This window comes from Thermobia domestica, chromosome 5 (genome assembly GCF_964235325.1).
Source record: "Thermobia domestica chromosome 5, izTheDome1.hap1.1, whole genome shotgun sequence".
Taxonomy (NCBI): domain Eukaryota; kingdom Metazoa; phylum Arthropoda; class Insecta; order Zygentoma; family Lepismatidae; genus Thermobia; species Thermobia domestica.
In genome coordinates this window covers 264,406,736-264,428,342 of record NC_137458.1, presented here as the reverse complement: position 1 = coordinate 264,428,342, position 21,607 = coordinate 264,406,736, and the positions used below count along the sequence as shown (strand labels likewise).

At 34.3% G+C, this 21,607-nt stretch overlaps 1 protein-coding gene across 1 annotated transcript in view; it reads left to right on the top strand.

The window, feature by feature from the left end:
- Positions 1–555: 555 nt before the first annotated feature.
- The window catches only part of LOC145686569 (uncharacterized), a 51,510-nt gene continuing 30,458 nt past the window's right edge, over positions 556–21,607 (top strand). The window contains exon 1 of the mRNA XM_081760008.1: positions 556–704. Within this exon, the coding sequence (XP_081616134.1) occupies positions 675–704 (30 nt within the window). The 5' untranslated portion in view covers positions 556–674. The remainder of the gene's footprint in view (positions 705–21,607) is intronic.

Sequence of the window (21,607 nt, the reverse complement as noted above, 5' to 3'; positions counted from 1 at the left end):
AAGGGATAACGTGGGACGTAAAACTAAGAAATTTCATTTCGTTTCATGGTGTCAAAAGTGGTCTGCTGTATCCAATTTTCCGAGAGTGCTAACATTGTTTCTATGCATTTTTATACACTGCGATGTAATCAAAATGAATTATTGTTATAATTTATCTCAAGGTAATAAATATGCCTATGTACACTACTTAAATGTACAAAATTAACGTGTAAGTAAAATAAATAAATAAATAAAAGTTGTTATTACCAAACCGTATCGTGACGGAGAAAAACAAGTAGACATAAATTGATGCGTAAGATTGGAAGAAAGGGGGGAATGTATTAATCATTTTGTCAGCTACTCTCACCATCTGTCCGTCAATACTCTCAAACTCCCCCTCCCACCCACACTTGTCCACTCATTCAGCACCTTCTTACATTGAAAATTTTAACTAATGGTTAATCTTATAAAAATCGTTATAGTGTGATGGATTAAAAACTTTCTCTGCACTTTCTTATCAAATGGAACGTCTTGCCTAGTTTGACGTCACTTTGGTAGCCACCTGAAGAAAATGTTGTGAGGGGAGGACTCTATATAAAAACTAGGGCATTCAGTCACCGAAGCATCAGTTACTTCTCGACTGTTGCAGGCGCGACCAGTGTTGTTGTGCTTTTTAGTGTTGAAAGCTGTGAGCGATGTGTTTCAAGTTATTAATTCTACAGGTGGTACGTGATAGTTACATCAATTATATATATTCTTTGTTCTTTCTGGTGTTGGTCACACCCTCCAAAATGTATCCATTAGTGATTATTAGCTTTGTGTTATTGGTGATTTTTGAATATTATATGAAAAACAGTGGAAGATTTCCAGTGTTTCAGCGATTGATTGAAGCAAATTACACTTGTTTTATGTACCGTAACAGCCTTTCGTGTGTGAAATAATATGAATTACTATACATTACCTGAAAGTTAACGAAAATATATTGCTCGTGCGATTAAATACACTGTAATTGTTTGCTAAAATTATATCGAATCACTAGCAAAAATATAATCATACTTTTGCAATGAAATAGTGAAAACATATTTTTCAAATAAATCACTATAATAATAGGTAAATATTATACAGTATATGTTTGAAATTCATTCACTGGAAATGTTGTGGTTCAATGATGGAATATATTCGTTATCAAGACTTCTTGTTCGATCCAAGAATACATCAGGCATTTATTTTTGAATTATTGTTGATTCTTAATTGTAATTTTAACAAAGAAATTATGTTAAGACTTTGGCAGTGATTCGTTGTAATTTAATTGAAAAAAAAAGTTAAAGCGATTTTCCGTGAATATTTTCAGGGTTTCCTCATTTTCTCCTAAATTTTATCACTCGAATAATTTCGTCATCATTTATTTATATTTAGCACTCGTTTTCTTTAATCTTAGATCATTGCCGCGGGGCATTGCACTAGGGAAGTAACACGTAACAATTTCATATTACATATTGGAAAATATGAGTTCGAAATGGGGTATCCAATGTAATAAAATACACGTACTCAAAATAACCGATATTAAGAATAGAAGTAACTCATAAACAACATTTATACACGAGAGAAAAATAGCTGAAAGTGAGCAAGTGAATATAGTACATTACCTATTGTCTGGCGTAAGGAAGACAAAATACAAGATGAAAAGAAATACGAACAAACTAAAAGAAAATAAATAAAAGAAAAGAAAGAGAAAGAAAAAGAACTATATGTCTGATCTTGAGGGTCAGTCTATATTACCAAGAGATAGTGCGAAAAAAGTAATGAAATAAATATTCAATTTAAAGTTCCGAAGGTATGTCAGTTACAGACAAGAAATATAATCTAATTTAATAAATCAATAATTTAGAATGTGGAAGTAATCACGGAAACAAGATATGAAAAAACTCACACTGTGCTGCTGTTTATAGAATTACATAGATTGGACTTGACTTTACGTCCTTATCAAAGACGAGTGTTCTATATAAAGCCGTCGTAACCATCACCAGAAACAGTAGACAGCTACAAACTCTTGATTTTTTCAACTATACTCTTTCTGTAAGATATATAAGTAATAAGTATAGGACATTAGTAAAAAACAAACGAAATTTTTTAACGAACCAGAGACCACCACCCTCATTCATACATTTAGTTAAGCATGTTTGATTCTCGTTATTAGTACTGAATCTCCACTAATTGCTGTCAGTAAATTTGAATTTCAAAAATATTGTTTACTTGATTTTAATTAACGCTTAAAATTCTGTATTTTTGTGATCGACATGTTTCTAAAGTAACGAAACTATGGATTGAAATCTATTTGTAAATATCTGGATACTAAAGGAGCATTGTCATAAGCAAGGTAAAATATGGAGTGTGTTAAGTCGAAAGTTGCTAAAAACTTCAAAATTGATACAACCTCAGTAGTGTGACTACTAATCTCGGATAATAGGAAAATTCAGATTCTATTCCTAGTTATAGTCAACTTAGGTCTTTTCTTAGCTTTCTCAATTGTACCGTGTAAATACCTTCAGTATGTTTATTTCTGTATCGCTGAGTGATTTCATGGGCACTTGATTACAGGGTCGATTTCTGGCACGTCATACTACTTTCCATAACGTATAAAACAAATTTCTGTAATATTTATCTAAAAAAAATGAAGTATATAAATATCATTTAATTAATAGAGATAATTCAATTTTAAGAAGCAGAGATGTAGGCATGTAGGCAGAAAAGCCACAAGAACCGAATTAAAATTTAGTAAAAGTTAATTCATGGCTAAGTTTACCATAATTTCCGACGGGAAATTTGGAAATAGTTGTAATTTTAATAATAAATTCAGCAATGCCTGCATTAGCTATTCTTGTATGAGAGATTAATAGTTTTAGTTTATAGACCGCTTTTGACTTCAGAGACTTCGTTTAAGATAAAAGGACAATTGTAGATGAGACAGTGGTTCCGAGGGGAAAGAAGAAGAAGAGGTTGTTTGCAGCTTTACTAGGAAAAGCTGTTTGCCTGGAAGACCCGGATTCGATTCTGGGTGGGAGCTCTTGTAGTTCATATCCCACGTTCATGTCTCATATAGCCACGCTGCTGAAAGGGACGCTAAACTCAAAGCAAGCCAAAAAGAAAAAAACTTTACTGAAAAATGTATTGCAAAAAGTTTCGAAGAAATGAAACTAGAATGATTTATAAGTTGACTACTCTCAGATAAGTCGAGCTACATAGGCAGTAATATAGAATAGCGAATGTGGACATAACCTCTAAACTAGTGGTTCCTAACTCCTTTTACCTGTCCCCCTTTCCTTCCCTAAATTCTCTATACTTCATGACCCCAGGGACTGCGATGACTCAGTAGTGCCTGGGATCTCTGATTCAATCCCAGTTCGCGCCAAGTAGGCTTTGTGGTGGGCAAACATCTTTTGCATCGGTTTCTTCGAGGTTTTCTCGCTTTCTCCTACCTTCTTCATTCCACCATTTCATTCATTATTATCGTCACCATCTCCCTTAGCCTCGAAGTATAATCGTGGGATGTTAAACTGAGAAGAAAACTTCACGCCCCTCTTCTTTACCTAACAAAGTCAACACGTCAAACATGTAGCGCTTGTGAAATATTTTAAAACAAAATTGTAAACAGCCATTACAAGTGGTGCTTTATTTATAATTTCAGGTTTTATTTCTGTTAGAAGCTTGTGTCTCCCTTAGTCACTCTTCACACTCCAGTAGAGAACGCCTCCTGGTTGGGAACCACTTTCCAAAAACTTTGTGTTAGATTTCTGAAGTAAGGTGATATCACAATCTGATTAATGGTTGGGAAACTTGTGCAATCTACGACCCCCCAAAAAATAAAAATAAGAAAAATAAAAAAATAAAAAAAATTAAAAAATAAAAAAATGCATATACAGGGTGCTACAAAAATGTTTCACAATATTTTGGGAATAGAATCCTCATATCAAAATAAGAAAAAAAGTTCATATGGACCCGAACTCAAAAGTGGATAGTTTCCGAGTTATAGCGTGCCGAAAACGTGAAACAAGTGAACTTTAAAAGTTCATAGTTCTACTACTATGGGACTTATAGTAGTCGGGTCAAGAAATCACTGAGGGACTTTTATGTGAACTATGCAAATATCCATATTTAAGAATGCTCCAGTACTTGCACACTATTTTTTTTTCTTTCTTTAGAAAGGCAGGTGGAGAGTGATCAAGTACTTTCAAACAGCCTCTCTGAAAATGATTGTGCAAGTACCGGTGGTTCTGAAAGATGGATATTTGAATAATTTATATGCTAGTTCTTCGGTGATGTCTTGACCCGGCTACGATCGATCCTTTAGTAGTGGAACTATGGACTTCTAAAGATAATTTTTTCACGTTTTCGGCACGCTACAGCTACAAAACTATGCACTTCCGACCACAGGTCCATATGAACTTTTTTTTCTTTCTTACTTTGATGTGAAGAATCTATTTCCAAAGTAATGACAAATTTTTGTAACACCCTGTAGATTGCATATAAAATAAACTATTTTGTTTTGTTGAGAACTTGACAATGCACTTCAAAAGCCAACACAATTACAGTTTCTGAGTTTCAGAGTTAATTAACTTTCTCAGCGAACTGAATCTTCTCCGGCAATAACAACAAAGAAAATTTGTTTCCAAAGATTAGGATTTAGGAATTAGATTTCTGGGCTTTCGGCATCTAAGGCCATTTAGCCCTTCACGTTTTGAGGGATGTTCCTCGGCGAGCACACTATTCGGGGAAAGGGCAGGAAGGAAATGACCTGGGACCTATAAGTTAGGTACTACCCCGACATTTGTGAATGAGGAAAACCCAGGAAAACCTCATTCAGGGTGGCTGGCCTGAAAGAGCGTTTTACACTTTTTCGACCGAGTGCTCCCACCGGGAATCGAACCCGGGAAAGCTCGCACCGAAGGCGAGAGCGTTAGCGACTACGCTACGCAGGGCCACTTGTTTACAAAGGTTATAGGAAAATAAATTATGTAAGCAAAATAAGTATTTATTACAGGCAGTGGGATACCTGATTGGCTAATAGGTTATTTATTGTTAAATTCTCAGTAGATATTATCTTAATGATTCCCTAACTTGGCGTTTCTCAAACTGTGGTTGGCGGAAATGACGCTACCGCAGCTTTCATATGAACTTTAAATGCCAAAAGCACTCTAATCTTGATATTACGCACAATGACGTTACATTTCTACTACCGAAGTTTAACAATATAATCTAAGTTGATTTAACGTTGTTTACAGTTACTTAATAAGCACAGTAAAAACATTTAATAAAATGTCAATTAACAAGTGTGTCATATAGATAATATGTTATGTTGTAAGAGATGACTAGGACCTTTTTCAGTTGTAAAAACAGTCATGATTCTTGGACAGTCATGATAGACACTTGAAACAACTTCTCTCAAGTGTGGTAAATATTAACATTTTTTTTTCTCTTTTTGCTTGATACAGAGGACTGTTTCTTATTGTAGTACTCAAAATATATGTTTTAACCTCCGGAGTTGCAATAAATATTTGTATTAGGGTAGTTATTCAGCAGAACAGCGCATTGAGTATATGCATCTTAATCATCTTTCCGTACCCTTAAACAGAAGTACCTTACTTGGTCCAATTATTAGTTAGGTCAAAACCAATGTTCTTCAGTATGTTTAAAAAAGAAAGAAAGAAAACGAAACGTGTTACCCTTTGATGTAATCCATATCAAGGTTAATGGAACAAAAGTTCAAAATCAGAAAAAAAAACTACTTAATCGTGGTTCCCAACGCTTTTTTTTTTTTTTTTTTTGTAAGTCCACAGTTTCAGAATTATAGTCTTGTTGGAAGAAAAGAAAACCGAGACGGTGTTACCAAAACTCACTCACTTGAAGATATTTCCAATTTTTCTTCTTTTCCGTCACCAATGTTTATTTCTTCTTTCAATGTTTTTGATTTATTACTCTGTAGCTTAAAAAAAAAAAAAAAATAAACGGCCTGGATACAATTAGGGCAGAAAAAGGGTCCATTAAGACAACCTTGAATTACTTTTTAACATTTTTTTTTTAATTGGTAATTAAAGCAAAGGTCATTTCTTACAAAATATTACATGAAACCAGTTCATGTTTGGTCTCGTTAAAAGAAAGAAAAAAATAAGTATCTGAACGGTCATCTCTTTAAGATTGCCTGCCATCTTACCTACAGTTTGAATTAAAGCAAACAAATCTTAATTTTTCTTTGGTCAATTGAGAAGGATTTCTTGTGTCCGGTTACCACAATTATGATCCTCGAAAGAAATGTGGTGGCCACATTTTTTTAAAAATAAGACTATAGATGATCTGACCGGACTGAAGCTCTGATCGTGGTCCGGATCCCACGTTTATAGTAGGGTCCTAATCTTTATGACCTTGATATTGCAGATGGACGTCTCTACGCACTGTGGAAGATACACCATTCTTAATTTTTATATTGTATAGATACAAAGAAAATTGTAAAAAAGATAGTAGGGCCTATAGATGTTAATTTTTTATAGTTTGCTAATGAATCATTTGTTAGTGAAAAAAGTACGTAATGGTTGCTTCTGTAGGGTATTGAAGATTTTATTTTATGAGAGTGAATTATAATATGTATAATAGATACTTAGGTCTAGTGGGCACCTTTGACTACAGGAAAATCAAGCAGAAGATAATTGTTTAGGAAGTCTTATAATTCCGGGTTCTTCTTCATTTGAGCTTCATTGGCTGTGAAAATTATGTAGAAGCTTCCCCTCTACAGAACTATTCTACCACGTACCGAGCTGTTTGATTTTGCTATTGAATAATGACCGAAAAATGTACTTGGTTTTTATTTGAACTTGATGTCCTTTTCTGACTGCGGTTATGTGATATATCTCTCCTATACCTTAGCATTGAATCCAAATCAGATGTGTACTTCCATCGACCCGGGACCGAACTCTGAGCCTCCTACATCAAAGGGAAGAACAGTAAAACATTAACCAGAGTAGCCTAAAACAAAATTCTGGGTAGCTATATTAACAAACAAAATATTTTTGCACTGCATAACATAATACTTCCGTAAATTGTTATATCATGAGAACAAACTTGAGGAATACTTCCCATAATTGTCATTATTCATTCTTTGAATACGTAATAACACGTTTCATACAGGAAAAAAATGTCATGTTCTTGAATACATATAAAGTAAATACAGTGTTTCAATGTGTTATTATCCGGAAAAGGAATCATGAAGCCCCTTTCCATACAAAACAATATAGAATTTAGAGCATGTTATGGCCTACTTAGGAAGCATTGCACTTCAAATCTGACGTGATAAGACAAGTCACTTACTTATTATTTATTCTTCTTACGAAACAGAATGCCAAAATATTCATGTTTGAGATTATAGGCCTGTAGGTAATGATGGCTATTACGTTTTCTTAGCTTGTTTTCTGTACGATATTAGCAGTGAAGACTCTAGGGGAAAGGCAACGGGATGGGAGCACTCCGGTTACACTCTTCTCCTCCTCTGACTGTCTCCCTACACGTGTTGTAATGTAGGTAAATAAATATAGAAGTATTATTTTCGATATACAAAAATAACTTGTTCCTCTAAAACTATCTACTCTCCGCTTGCACTCTTCCCTATTGTATATACATCGTTACTGGATAATAGTAGCATTTTTCGGAAGATTATGATACTTTATTGTGTCTAATCTGTAAGGTCCTCTATTCAAACCCCTGAAACAAAATTACTTTCAGAGAATTGTCTTAGTATTAACTCTTTGAAACATGATGGTTATTTTTGCTAACTACCGATTTTTTTATGACTAAAAGATTAGCATATTGACAACTATGTTTCCTTTGCTTGCAATAGTATTCCTATTGCCCGTTAAATGCTGCAAGAATGCTATTAATAATATACGAAACAATTGCCCCAGAAATTCTTTTCTAGGTGCGGGGGGGAGGTGGCTCAGTGGTAGAGTACTTACTTCTAGTGCGTGGAGTCCCTGGCGCGATCCCGACGAAGTAAGTTACTGGTGTACAACATTGTGTCCTTGGGTTTCGTCGGAATACTCCAATTTCCTCCCACTTTATCATTCCACCAATTTTTCCATCATCATTCACTTGCTTTAATCATCGTCTCCCTTAGCATCAAGGGCATAAGCGTGGGACGTTAAATTCAAAGTTTTTTTTTTTGCTTCTAGTTGTAGTGTAACTAACTGTTACTCAAAATTTGTAAAAACAAAAGAAAGTTTCACGCATAGGGAGCATAAGGAGCTTCCTGCCAACCCCAGTGCTTGAAAATGTTAAAGAGCACGAAATGGACTGCCTAGGTTAATCTAATCCTGGAATTATTTCATTGGATATGGACAGTTCTTTCATTCAATTTTGACACTCCTGACTTTTAATAAACGTTCAGTCAAATTCAGAATATAATGAACATACGTATAAAGACTCCTATATACTTATTTTTACTTTATTCTCTTTATTTTAGTTTTCCATAAACGTTTACAATGTTTCTTGGGTTTGTAGAATATTATTGGTTCTTATTGGATCATTGACTGGTATTCTACGTGCTTCAGGAGCTACGGTGGTTGAGTAGCACAGCGCCCACCTCTGGTGAGAGTGGTTTCTGGTTCGATTCCTAGCCGTGCGAGTCTGTGGTGGACAACATCGTATCCGTGGAGTTTTTTCGAGTTTCTCCGTTTCCTTCCACTCTCATTGCACCAATTATTTCAAAACCATCCGTCTCCTTTTGCTTCGTGAGTATTATCACGGGACGTAATATTAGAAATTTCATTTCACTTCATACGTGGTCTAATGGTAATAAAAGACTGCTTACTTTAGACCATCATTCCTTTGAAGAAATTATACTATGGCCCTCTCCGCTTTTCAAACAGTTCTGTTTGGCTTGAGTTGTAACGTATGATGATGAAGCAGGAAGCCCTGACGTCGAGTCTATACTATTACACATGGAGGATTCCAAAATCAGGTGTCAGCTATACCAGAGGTGCCCTAGGTGACTTTATTCAATCCAAAGACGGACATGAAATTGCAGTTTTTGTCATATGGCAAGATACGGCCACATGCTATCCTCGAAGATGGAATTTGGGAGTAAATACTATTACCATGACAGCGGAAAGACACATCCTTCAAAATTGATGTGTTGGCTACCTCATGGTGAAACACAGCAAAATCACGCAGGTAAATTCCCTTGCGACACGTAAAATTGTCAATTCAAGCAGGAAACAATTCAATACAAGATGAACCAATAACATGGTAAATAAAGCAGAATTTACTTGCATCTTTAAAGAAATATTTGAGGGACAGGGTGGTAGATTCTAGCCTAGGGTTGATTTCAATTAATTTACAAAGAAGGAATTTGCTTTTGGTTATTAAAACTTAATTGCAATGTCGTTCCTAAAACTCGACGATTGTGATTTAGAAGTAACCAATTAATGTTAAATATCTTGGAAGGGTCGATGGCCAACATCTTGGTTATGGCGACTGCAAGTGAAAAATTGGAAGTGTTTCTCAACCAGCAAACGAAACTCCTCTTCATCTGGGTTCCGAAGATAGACATGCAACACTAGGTACAACAGTTTTAACGTATTTCTAGACACATCAATAAAGAAGGAAATTTATGTTTTAAAAATACTCTAACATCGACTTTTCTACAGTTTTCATGAATCAAATACTATTTAAAAGAAAAAAAAAAAAGTTGTTTGGCTCAGTGGTTTCATTAAATTAGATTTTAATGTCTCTTGTCAGCACTAAAACTATGTCAGACGTGAACTTACAGCTTAACGTGGGATCTGAATCACATATTCTAAGCTTCCACCAGGAAACGAAATCGATTCTTCCACTAGTGAATGCCATAGGAATAAGCCATCAACTATATTATTATTATTATTATTATTATTATTATTATTATTATTATTATTATTATTATTATTATTATTATTATTTCAATGCTTCCATCTTTCGTGAACATCTTTCCGAGCTAGATTCCTAATGGAACAAAGAATTTTTGAGTGTTTAAATACACCACAAGGAGGTGAATAATTTTATCAGTTAAAAAGCAACATCTAAAATATTAGTAATAATATAAAAATAAATAAAATTGAAGCCAAAGCTAATTTTGGGATACTTTCATACTAAAACAGTATTACAAAACGAAAATATGAAACAAAACAAATGTTTATAGCATACATACTTGGAAACATAATAAAGCAGTGACACGTGCAATGAACATCTTAATTAAGTTACCATAAAACGTAATTGCGGTATTTTATAGTGACAAGAAAATCTGTGCCAAAATATGTCTTTTTGTTTTTTAAATCGGTACAATATCTTGTTGTCTTAAAACACGACACTCTGAATTAATCAGTAATCATAATCGCGAGACAATTAAGGAATGCTTTAGGAAAGGATAACGATCTCTGATCTACGAGAAATATCAGCGATGGGTGTCGATGTAAGGTTATTTTGCTGGCTCTTGTAAACCGTAACACCAAAGAACTTCATGGTTGACCCATGTGCTCGAAAAAAAAAGACAATGCTCGGTGAATTTCGTGACAATTATTTTACGTTAATAGCTTTTAAAATTATGAATATAAAAATGAGAAAATACGCTAATTTTCTTATGCAGTTTAATTAGTGTAAATAAATATTGGAGGTCACCCTACTTCCCTACATTTTTTGTTATCTATAATGTGTATTCATATTATAATTATCTTTATAGTCGTACGTATTTATGCTTTTTTTTTTTTTTTAAGTTACATGTTTTGAAATAGCGGACGTTATTTACGGTATTATGAACACAAAGTTCAGGTGAGATAAGATGAATATGATATATACCTATTTCTGAAGAGTTTTTATATTAATATCCTTTTTGTCATTACTTTTTAAGTACCATTGTTTCTTGTGCAAAACAGATGTGGTATCATTACAATGTGAAGCATTTTGTTTGACCTACATTTGCTTTCTTTTTATCTTTTTAATACTTGGTGTTCGTTCAGGAAGATGACCACAAGAACGTAATGGGAATTCAAGTTCATGGCTATATAATACAGCAAAACAACTTCGTTTTTCATTCAGTAGAAAGAAAACTGGTTTCTAAAACTAGGCTTCCAGCCCACGCCACATGTAAAGTAGGAGAAGGAAAAGGGGTGAACAACACACGACAATAATTATAGGAAAGTAGTAAACATGGTTATTTATTGCATATTAACACACACGCTACTCTGTAATTACAAATTTATGAAATTACTTTTACTTATATTATACAGTAAACTTTCTATAATCCGTCCTTGCGCTATCCCAACCTATCAAGTAATCGTGCTTTTTTCTGATGGGCTCTTTCTTGCTTTAATGTGTTGTAATTTTAAAAATGCCTAATATGTAGTGCATAAATGGTGTTACAAAATTTTCACAATATTTTGGAATTATATTTCTCACATCAAAATAAGAAACAAAATGTTCATATGGAACTGCGGTCCGAAGTGTATAGTTTCGTAGTTACAGGGTACCGAGAACTTTAAATTCCATAGTTCCACTACTATAGGATCAATCGTGGTCGGATTCGCGGCGGGAGCTCATGTGGTTTGGATTCCACGTTAATCAGTACGTCCACGTCTCATATAGCCTTGCTGCTGAAAGGAACGCTAAACTGAAATTCACCTCAGCTCAATCGTAGTCGGGTCCAGACATCACTGAGGAAGTAGTATGTGAACCATTCAAGTAGCCATCTTTCAGAACCACCGGTACTTGCACAATCATTTTTAGAGAGACTATTTGGGAGTACTTGATCACTCTTCACCTACCTCTCTAACAATTGGTGCGCAAGTACTGGAGCATTGTTAAATATGGATATTTGGATAATTCACATACAAGTTCCTCACTGATATCTTGACCGACTACGATAGGTAGTGAAGATATGAATTTTTCAAGTTCACTTGTTTCACGTTTTCGGCACCCCATAACTCCTAAACTATCCACTTTTGAGCACAGGCCCATATGGGCTTTTTCTTCTCTTATTTTGATGTGAGGAATCTCTTGTCAAAATTGTTTCCACACATTTTTGTAACACCCTGTATATAGTGTTTTTCTTTCTCTCCGTCCTTTCTCATTTGTGCGGGGTCGACATTTATCATGAGTCTTCTCCATAAAGCCCTGTCCCGGAATTCTCTCTGAAGTCATTCTTAAAAATTTCCTTCTTGGTTTGCTTCTACCTCTCTTCCCATCTATTTCTGTTCTTATCATTTCCTGATCACAGGTTGTTTGTTGTTCTCATTAGATTGCCATACTATCCAAGTCTTCTTCCTTGATCTTCTTAGAGATTTCTATAACATTAGTTTTTCCCTTTTCTCTCTCTCATTCTTCACTCTGTCTCTTCTTGTTATCCTACACATCCATCATTATACTCTTATTTCGGTAACATTCAATCTTTTCTCCTATTTCTTTTCTTTATTGGCCATATTTGTGCTCCGTATATTATTGCTAGCTTAATCACTGTTTTGTAAATCATTAATTTATTCTTTAGCGTGATTCCGGTACTTTCTTTTAGAGATGCAAAAAAGCCGGCTTTTTTGAATCGATGGTTTTTTTCACATAAAAAGCCGACTCTTTTGGGAAAAAAACGAGAATTTTGGAAATTTTGGCTTTTTTCAACTTCATGATTTTTCTATCTAAATAGCTTTCTTATAGTATATTCTATAATTAGATAAAAATTCCATGACCTGAATGTGATATTTCGCTCTGAAATTCACCATCAAGATGGATGGAGCACATGTTTATGAATTAAAGCTAACATGAAGAATGTAGTATTTGAGGGTAATTTTAGAGGCTATTTAACTTTATTTTAACTTTTGAGTTATCGACATCTTTTTTCTTCTCTAGTTTGTCATCCGTGTTTCATTTCTAAGAGCTTTTAGTACTCTAGCTTCTAGCGCAAAAGTTAAACTTGCCCGTTTTTCTATTTATCCGTCAAAGCGTACGTTTTTCAATATATCCGTCAAACCGTACTTCCACATTTCTGTTATACTGTAGCTGTGAAGTGATTTAGCAATAATTTTCCGGACACAACCTTGAATACCAATTTATACAAATAATCAGTAGCGGATTTAGAAAAGTACTTTAGGAGGGTTTTTTTCTGATTGTTTCGTTTCCTAAAAAGTCCTAATTTTATTTGGGAAGTGCTTGAAGTTTATGAGTACAGGCATAACTAATATTTCGTTTCGTTTATATGTTTAGCAATAATCTTCCGGATACAACTTTAAAAATCATTTTATACTGAGAATCAGTGGCGGATTTAGAAAAGTATTTTGGGAAGGGTTTCTTACTAATGTTTAGTTTTTTTAAACATTCGTAATTTTTATTTGACGGGAGCTTAAAGTTTATGAGTAAAGGCATAAATAATAGATATTTCGTTTGTTGCAGACATTCCGTAACTTTGGGGAACGGGCTTCAGTCCGAAAGACCGCTCCCCTAACCTTCGCAAAACCGTCACTGCTGGTAATTAGTAATAATAACGATTTAAAAACAATAAAAAAGGAAGTCGCCCAACTCACAGTACACGCACTATTTCTACATTCACAGATGGAATGAAGAAAAGCTTTGTCAGAATGGTCGAATGCTGGTTGAATCCCGGACTTCCCGATAGAAGCGCAAAAGCTAATCACTCAGTCATGTTTGTTGTGCAGTTGTATTTAGCTTAAATATATTCCGTAGTTTTTTTTTGGGGGGGGGGGAGTTCCGTAATGATATGTTGAATCCCTCTTGTTAAAAATTCAGAAAACTTGAGAATTGGGTAAACTGTGATGGTGGTTCTATAAAACTTAACTGTAGAATTTCAAGAATATACAGAACCAAAAGCTCTAGATGTGCAGCTTTTAAGTGTATCATATAAATCTAAGTATTTCTCTTATGTTTTATTTTAATTTTATTTTGTTTCAAAAAGAGGTATGGAATATTTTGAAGTAAAAATACTACATACTATTTTGCTAGTTATTTGTGTATTCTTTAAAAAGAAGTGTTTACTTTTAGGGTTGGCTGATTTACACCAACTTTTTTTTTTAATAACTGGTTTAAACCACAAAAATAAAAAGAATGAAAAATGCGAATCGTGTGAACTTCATGGTAACGTTTCCAGATATCAAACCACCTGCAATAGTTTTATTTCCCTTTCACCTTTTAATCAAGGTGTCCCATGTTCAATTCTCGGTCGAACCACAATCCTTTTTTCATGCGTAACCCAAGTAGCGGTTCGGATGTCAGTTTAAGCGAAAGTCTTCTCCTTGATAACCTCGGTATTTCGTAAGGATGTTAAGCCTAAATATACGAAACAAACCAAATTGTATATTTCTACATGCCTAAATGCGTGTTGTTTTATAAAGAAGCCAATATTGCTTAAATATATTGATAGAAATTGGCAAAATTTATCGATTGCCTACGTACGGTAGCTTCCAACATTAGCTTGGATTGGACTTTCAATGATATCTACGTACCGGTACTAAATTTGTAATTTAATACCTGTTTTAGCGTACTGGTTATGGTACGTTGACCTTTAAATTTTACATGCAAAGCAATAACAGGATTTTCCCGTTATTGTCTTACATTTCAAGTAATGACGGGATTTTCCCAATGGCTAGGGCGGGAGATTCTCAACTTAAGAAATTTACTGACCGCACTTCTTTAAGCTTATGGGAGTTCTTTCGGCATAAACCCACTGTTGCATAAAAACATCAAGGCGAAACAAACTTAGGCTATTTCTGTGAATATGTAATATAAATACATAAAGCAAAAAATCTAAGTCAAAAAAGCCTGGTTTAAACCAAAAAAGCCTGGTTTAAACATCCCCCTAAAAACGGGTTTTTGGCATATTCAAAAACAACCATGGTTCTTGCCAACTCTGCTTACTTTTGTATATAGGAGGTTAAAAAATTCTTATTATATACATTGGTTAATCCTGTGGAATTCATAATGTAAATATGTTGAAGAAAAATTGTTTGAAATATTTTTTCGAAATTCATAGTTTATTTTCGATGTTTTATATTATTATCAGCATCAACCACTAATTAAATGATTTTTTTGTGTTATAGAGAAGCGATACAAAGTCTGTTTTATCAATTTAAAGCAGTATTTTGAAAAAAGCCCAAAATTTCCGAAGCAAAAAAGCAAAGCAGAAAAAACCGAGTTTTTTTCCAAAAAAGCCGGTTTTTTTCCGAGTCCTTGCATCTCTACTTTCTTTCACATATTTTCTCCAATTTCGTCATCTTTCTTGCGTTAGTGTGTTATTTCCAAGTCCAAATCGTGGTATGTACACAGGAATTTATATTAAATTAGTTTTTTTCTTATTGTTATCCTAAGGGCAAAATCGTGTTATGTTAAACTGGAAGAATGAAAGAAAAGCACTGCGAATAGTTGAACAAAGAAAGCAATATGTTTACAAAAAGTGTGTTTTTAAGATGAACACGAATTGAATTATGCAATTTCAGGGACAGTATATAGACTACGCAATTACCAAAATATAAATCGCGAGAAACAAAAGATCAGGCATTGAAGCACATAAGCAATGAATTGACAATAACGGGATTTGGCCCGAAAGAGGCTTTTAAAAAAATCATAAGTTAGCTAATCGCGAATGACTGATATTGCATTGTCAACCATAGATATAGCTTAGGTGTTTACACAATTTCAAAGAACTGGTTTGTGGGAATACTCATAGTAGTGCAGTACCGGTTAAGTACAATACAGTTGTGAAAGCAGTCATGAACTTGACCTCGTGGGAACCTACCTTTAGTCTCCAACTGTGACTTGGGTTTGGATTTACAACTGAAAAATGTAGTTGGTTTGCCCTACTGCTTCAACAGTACATATTCTCAGTTCTTAAGATCGAACAGGAGTGGATACGAGTAAAGGGTCTATGAAGATCTTTGTAATGAAAAAACACAATAATTCAAGTAAGCAATAGCCACGTTAATACAATTGTTTCAATGAAAGCTTCATGGTATATCAATCTTGTAATTTATTATCATCACCGTATTATCATAGACAGTAAAAAGGATCATGCACCAGAAGTTCCAATTTCGTCAATTCCAATTTGGTAGATGTCAAGCGCTGCCACCTAACGGAGCGATGTGTAACCTCTGCTACCTTTGTTTTAATAGTAGAAAATAGGATATGGATAGCTATCGTTACCCGTGAGGATATTAACAGATTGAGTCCGGCAACTATCTCGGTGTAGATAACCGCCCTAGCGTCTACTGCGAAAACTAACTAACTCTATGGCCTATGGAATCCGAAGGTTGAATGCCGCGTTACCAAAAGCTCTCCATTGACTTCTATCCTTAACCAACTGGATACAGTTTCTAATTTGTATTCCTATTTCTCACAGATCCATCTTAATATTGTCCACAAATCTGCGCCTAGGTCCTCCCTTGTGTCGTTTTCCAATTGGATTTTCAGTTAAAACTTTCATTCTGGTTATATGACCTGCCCACCTGAGCCCCCTAAACTTGATGACATTAACAATGTTCGACAAAAACCGTATAAATTATATAGTTCCTCATTTATGAAGTTTAAGCCATTCCTCATTCCCGTTCCTCTCGAGTCCAACTTTCGTCTCAGGATTTTATTCTTAAATACCGACACTTTCAGTCTACGTCCAAAGTAGTTTCGCAATTATACAGCAGAACAGGCATGATTATCATTATATAAGCTACAAATTCCTCGACAGAATTCGCAAGGACAAAAGATTATGAACTGAGTAATAACACGAATTCTCTGCTTTCAGTCGACATTTAATTTGTTCGTGGACATGGTTTGGGTCTGTTCACAATTCAAAATATCACTTTTGTTCACGCGTTATCGTGTGGAGTGTCGGACATACACACGCATGGAAGGACTTATATCATAATATTAGAAGTCCCATTTGCGTGATCCTTATAACAAACTACAGCTTCAATATGTACGTGAAGCTTCCATCAGTACAATTGCATTGTCGCATCTGGCATTTACACTGAATAATTGTGCATTTTTTCCCGAAGAACTTCATAGATCCCGTGATATACATGACGAAAAATGTTTATGGCTCATGTTAAACTAAGCTCTTATACTCGGGTTAGCCGTTTGGTTGTCCGCGAACTCCTCCTAGACCGTTTGGCCGATCTCAACCAAACTTAGCACGCTGATAGAGTATGTCGTGCTGAGTGACAACATAGGTCGAAATCAAAAATCCGATGTACCATCGAGGAATAATGACCGAAAAACGCTTCCTCCTAGACCGTTTGGCCGATCTCAACCAAACTTAGCACGCTGATAGAGTATGTCGTGCTGAGTGACAACATAGGTCGAAATCAAAAATCCGATGTACCATCGAGGAATAATGACCGAAAAACGCTTCCTCCTAGACCGTTTGGCCGATCTCAACCAAACTTAGCACGCTGATAGAGTATGTCGTGCTGAGTGACAACATAGGTCGAAATAAAAAATCCGATGTACCATCGAGGAATAATCACCGAAAAACGCTTGCATAGACTTAACATGGGGAAAAAGTTTTCACGCGATTTTTTTGTCATCAATTAAAAATGGCATTTATTATTGCATAATGGCCAGGAATTATTACGTAGTTTAAGCTCGCTCAGCTCATTTCATTGCAATCGGGTACATCCATTGCATTCCTAGTTCATACTAGCTCTCCCTGTTCTATCTTAAGAGAAAGACAAATTAAACTCATGTAAACTTAGTGACATTTTAACTTCTAATGAATTTATTACTATCCTTGCGTAATTGGAAGGTTGCTGTATGTATTTCTAAACAGTTGTAAACTGATGTTAAGAAAAACAGATGGAACTAATCCACTTCTTTCGGTGCATTAAGCTTAATACACTTTCTGTGCCCCAAATATGTTATCCCACTTTTTATCACATTGAATAATTTCTATCGTCCGTATTGACTGTCTGATATAATCAATCCTAGGTGAATGTCTAGTTAGCTTGTTTACATAGACATACAATACTCTATATATTTTACACCCACAAAATATCCCGGAAAATACCATATCTTTAAAGAAAAGGAGAAATCTCGCTGAAGATGTGGGTCGTTCATACCACAAGAGAATCTAGTCCTATTAACAACGTTGTGGTGAGAAAAAGAGCGAGTTTGTGCGGTAGGCTTATGTGCATGGAAAAGTTAACACCATTTTTTATTTACATGTTAAGAGTTTATTTACAACATGTAAATATGAATTGTTTAAGCTATGGAAGATCCTCAAATAGAGACCTTAAAAATGAAATATGTCCAAAATAACCAAAATAATTAAATTGATTCCCTTGTGCATTAAACGCGTCATATTTGAAGTGACATTCTTGATTCTGGGGGAAATTCTGATTACTTCCAATATATTTCTCTAAGTGTGACTTTTTTTTTTTTTTTGTACGTTACTCTCTTCGCTCTTCCTCTTGGTTGAAATATCTGAAAGCCTCAACATTTAGACCAACACATGGAACCAAGTTTTATATTTCAATTTAATAAAATTTTGGCTTCACTTCTAGTATTTCTAATCCTCCTACTCTTTCGTAATTGCTGAAAAGGAAGTTTCAAATCAGAACTTGGCAAATATTATCAGGCCCGTCCACGCTAAGTAGTAAATGGTGACAATATAAAATTTATGGACACCGTACGTCTTTTCAGTCATTATTTGGCACAATTCACAAGGACATATATATTTAGGAGTATGCGCTTAGATTGTGTCTCTTTAGTTTAGGTATAATTTGACTGTACATTACACACTAATTTCATTTGAGCTACTTCGGGGCTAAGCGGTTAGCGTACGCGCCTTTGGCGTGTGGGAGACCTGGGTTCGATTTCCGGCGGAAACTCATGTGGTTCGGATTCCACGTTAATCAGTAGGTCCAAGTCTCATATAGCCTTGCTGCTGAAAGGAACGTTAAAATCAACTCAACTCAACTTCATTTGAATTCTATTGAAGAGCAATTTTTTTCTTGATAGCTTAAATAATTGCAAACAAAGTTTGGATATTAAGTACATCGAAATAAGCTTATATATATATAGGGTGGCCCAAAAGTAGGTATACAGTCCCGTACTGATCAACTCATTGCTTTTTATATCATTTCTTATTGTTTTCACCAGGTAGACTTAGTTTCTTTATCATTTGTTCTTGATGTCCTTTTAGTTATATCTTAAGGTCAGAACAGCCGGTACATATAAACCTATAAGCAAGAATGTTATACTTGATAAATGCAATTGTGTATACCTACTTTTGGGCCACTCTGTAAATATACATTACTTGCTCGGCATTGGAACATTGCTTTCAAATTAGAATCTGTTCCGCGAAACTACAAGTATGAAAACGAATGAAACAAAAATTCTAGTTTCACATCCTTCAGTTAAGCACTTTAGGCTAAGGAAGGCGGATGATTAATGAAAATGAATTATTGCTAGAATGAGAAGAAATGGAAGAAACCTATGAAAAAAAAAAAAAACAACAACACACACACACACACTGACACACAATGTTGTCGACCAGAAACTCGTGTGGCATGATATCAAACCACGAAACACTCACACTAGAATTGAGAGCTATGTAACTAAGCCACCGTTTCTCCATACTCACATGTATGGTTGTTTAAATAGTGATCTGAATACAATCTAAATTTTAAATGCTGTTCTAAATTATACATTCTTGGCTACGTATTTTTATCAAAAAAATATCAGAATATAACCATTGTTGCAAGTACTACTAGCTAATTCTGAGTTACAGACAGTATTATCAGGATTATCCATCCGCACATAGTCCATAAGAAAATTCCTTAAATTTTCATAACATACACCCTCTTAGAGTGAAGCAATACCTCCTTCTATATTTTGTCAACATTCAATATTAAATAGCCTAAACATCAATTTGGTAAGATTTTTTTAAAAAAATATATTGCTTTTGATTCATTATACACTTATCTTTTCAGCTGTTAACTTTTGCCTTTAATAATTTTTCGATGGCTCAACCATAAAATTGATATGATGTAGTTGCTTCATGATTTCTCACTAGCACTCCTGGTATCAAATGACATTTCTGTATCCAAGCGCATTGGAGAAACAGCTGGAGGGAGGCATGGCATTTATTTGGAGGAGCATTTCAAATATTCTCAAGTAACTCGTACTTCATCTGCGCCAAATTTCAATCCTATTCAATCTAGAATGTTATTAGTTGCTTCCTCTGTTATATTACTAACATTAGAGACCGGGTGTTAAGGCATTAAAATCCTGGAAAATAGGAAGCCAAATAGGCACTTAAAATTTAAAAAAGAGCAGTAAAATAGGCAATAAAATAACTCGAAATAATGAAGATAAATACTCAATACAATTAAAAAATAAATTCAAGTCATAAATAATGTTCAAAGAATACAGAAACATACCTATTTGTTAATATCTTATTTTACTGTATATAGAAAAAAGGAGCTTGGCATGTATTCCATGTATATTTGGCAAATACATTCTGTACACCACTTTACCACTACACATAACAGACCAAATTTTATACACTTTATTACTACACATATCAGTCCAAAATTTTGCAGCACTTTATCAGAGCACATAGCAGTCAAAGTTTTATAACTACAAGCAACAGTTGTATTTCTCGAAAGAGGCAGAATCCATTCTTGAAACTTTTCCCAATAAAGTCTTATTTTGAAGAAAATGCATAGAATAAGCAACCTAGACAGTAAAGCAATTATTTAGATAGGAAGGGGCTAATTCGGCAAAAGAGACTAAATAGAATCGGCTTAAATTGAAACTATAACCTCCAATATAAACTTTAAAACATTATTTTTAATCATATTTTTAATATTAAGGAATAGGCATTTAGCCTAATATCCAGTCTGTAATTATCATCCTATCTTGTTCCTGGTGTCAGGTACGAGGCAGTTAGCGCTAGCGTCAACTAGTAGACTGACTGTGAACTATTAGGAGTGTGGCTGACAGAGTGAAACGTCTTGGTTTTATAATAAGGATTATGTCAGAAAAATATAACTTAAGACTAATATTTCAAAATTTTAATCCTCTATCCACTTCTATAAGGGATTTCCTAGCTATTATTGAGAAGTAATTTTTAAGATCATATACAGTTCATATTCTTTTATTTTTCTCCTTTTTCATTTTCTGTCTTAAGGTTACTTTTCTATTTTTCCCCTTTCTTCCTTGACTATTCTCTATAAACGATATATCCTACTATACTATGCAACCAAAATGCTCTGGAGTTCGCGTGTACAGTATAACATTCAGGAGACCATCGTAAATATATTTTTCACGTTGTGTAATTATTAATACGTATGATAGACATCAAGAACTGATTAGTTGTGAAAACATTTTATAAAATAATAATAATAATAATAATAATAATAATAATAATAATAATAATAATAATAATAATAATAATAATAATAATAATAATAATAATAATAATGGTGTTATAAAACACACAAAAAATGAGAAAATAACTTTCTGGTGGGTAAAATGAATAAATGGGATTAAGAGGATAAAAAAGCATTCAGCGGGAGTTATTATAGTGGATTGTAGCGGACTACTTACAGCGCTCAATGCT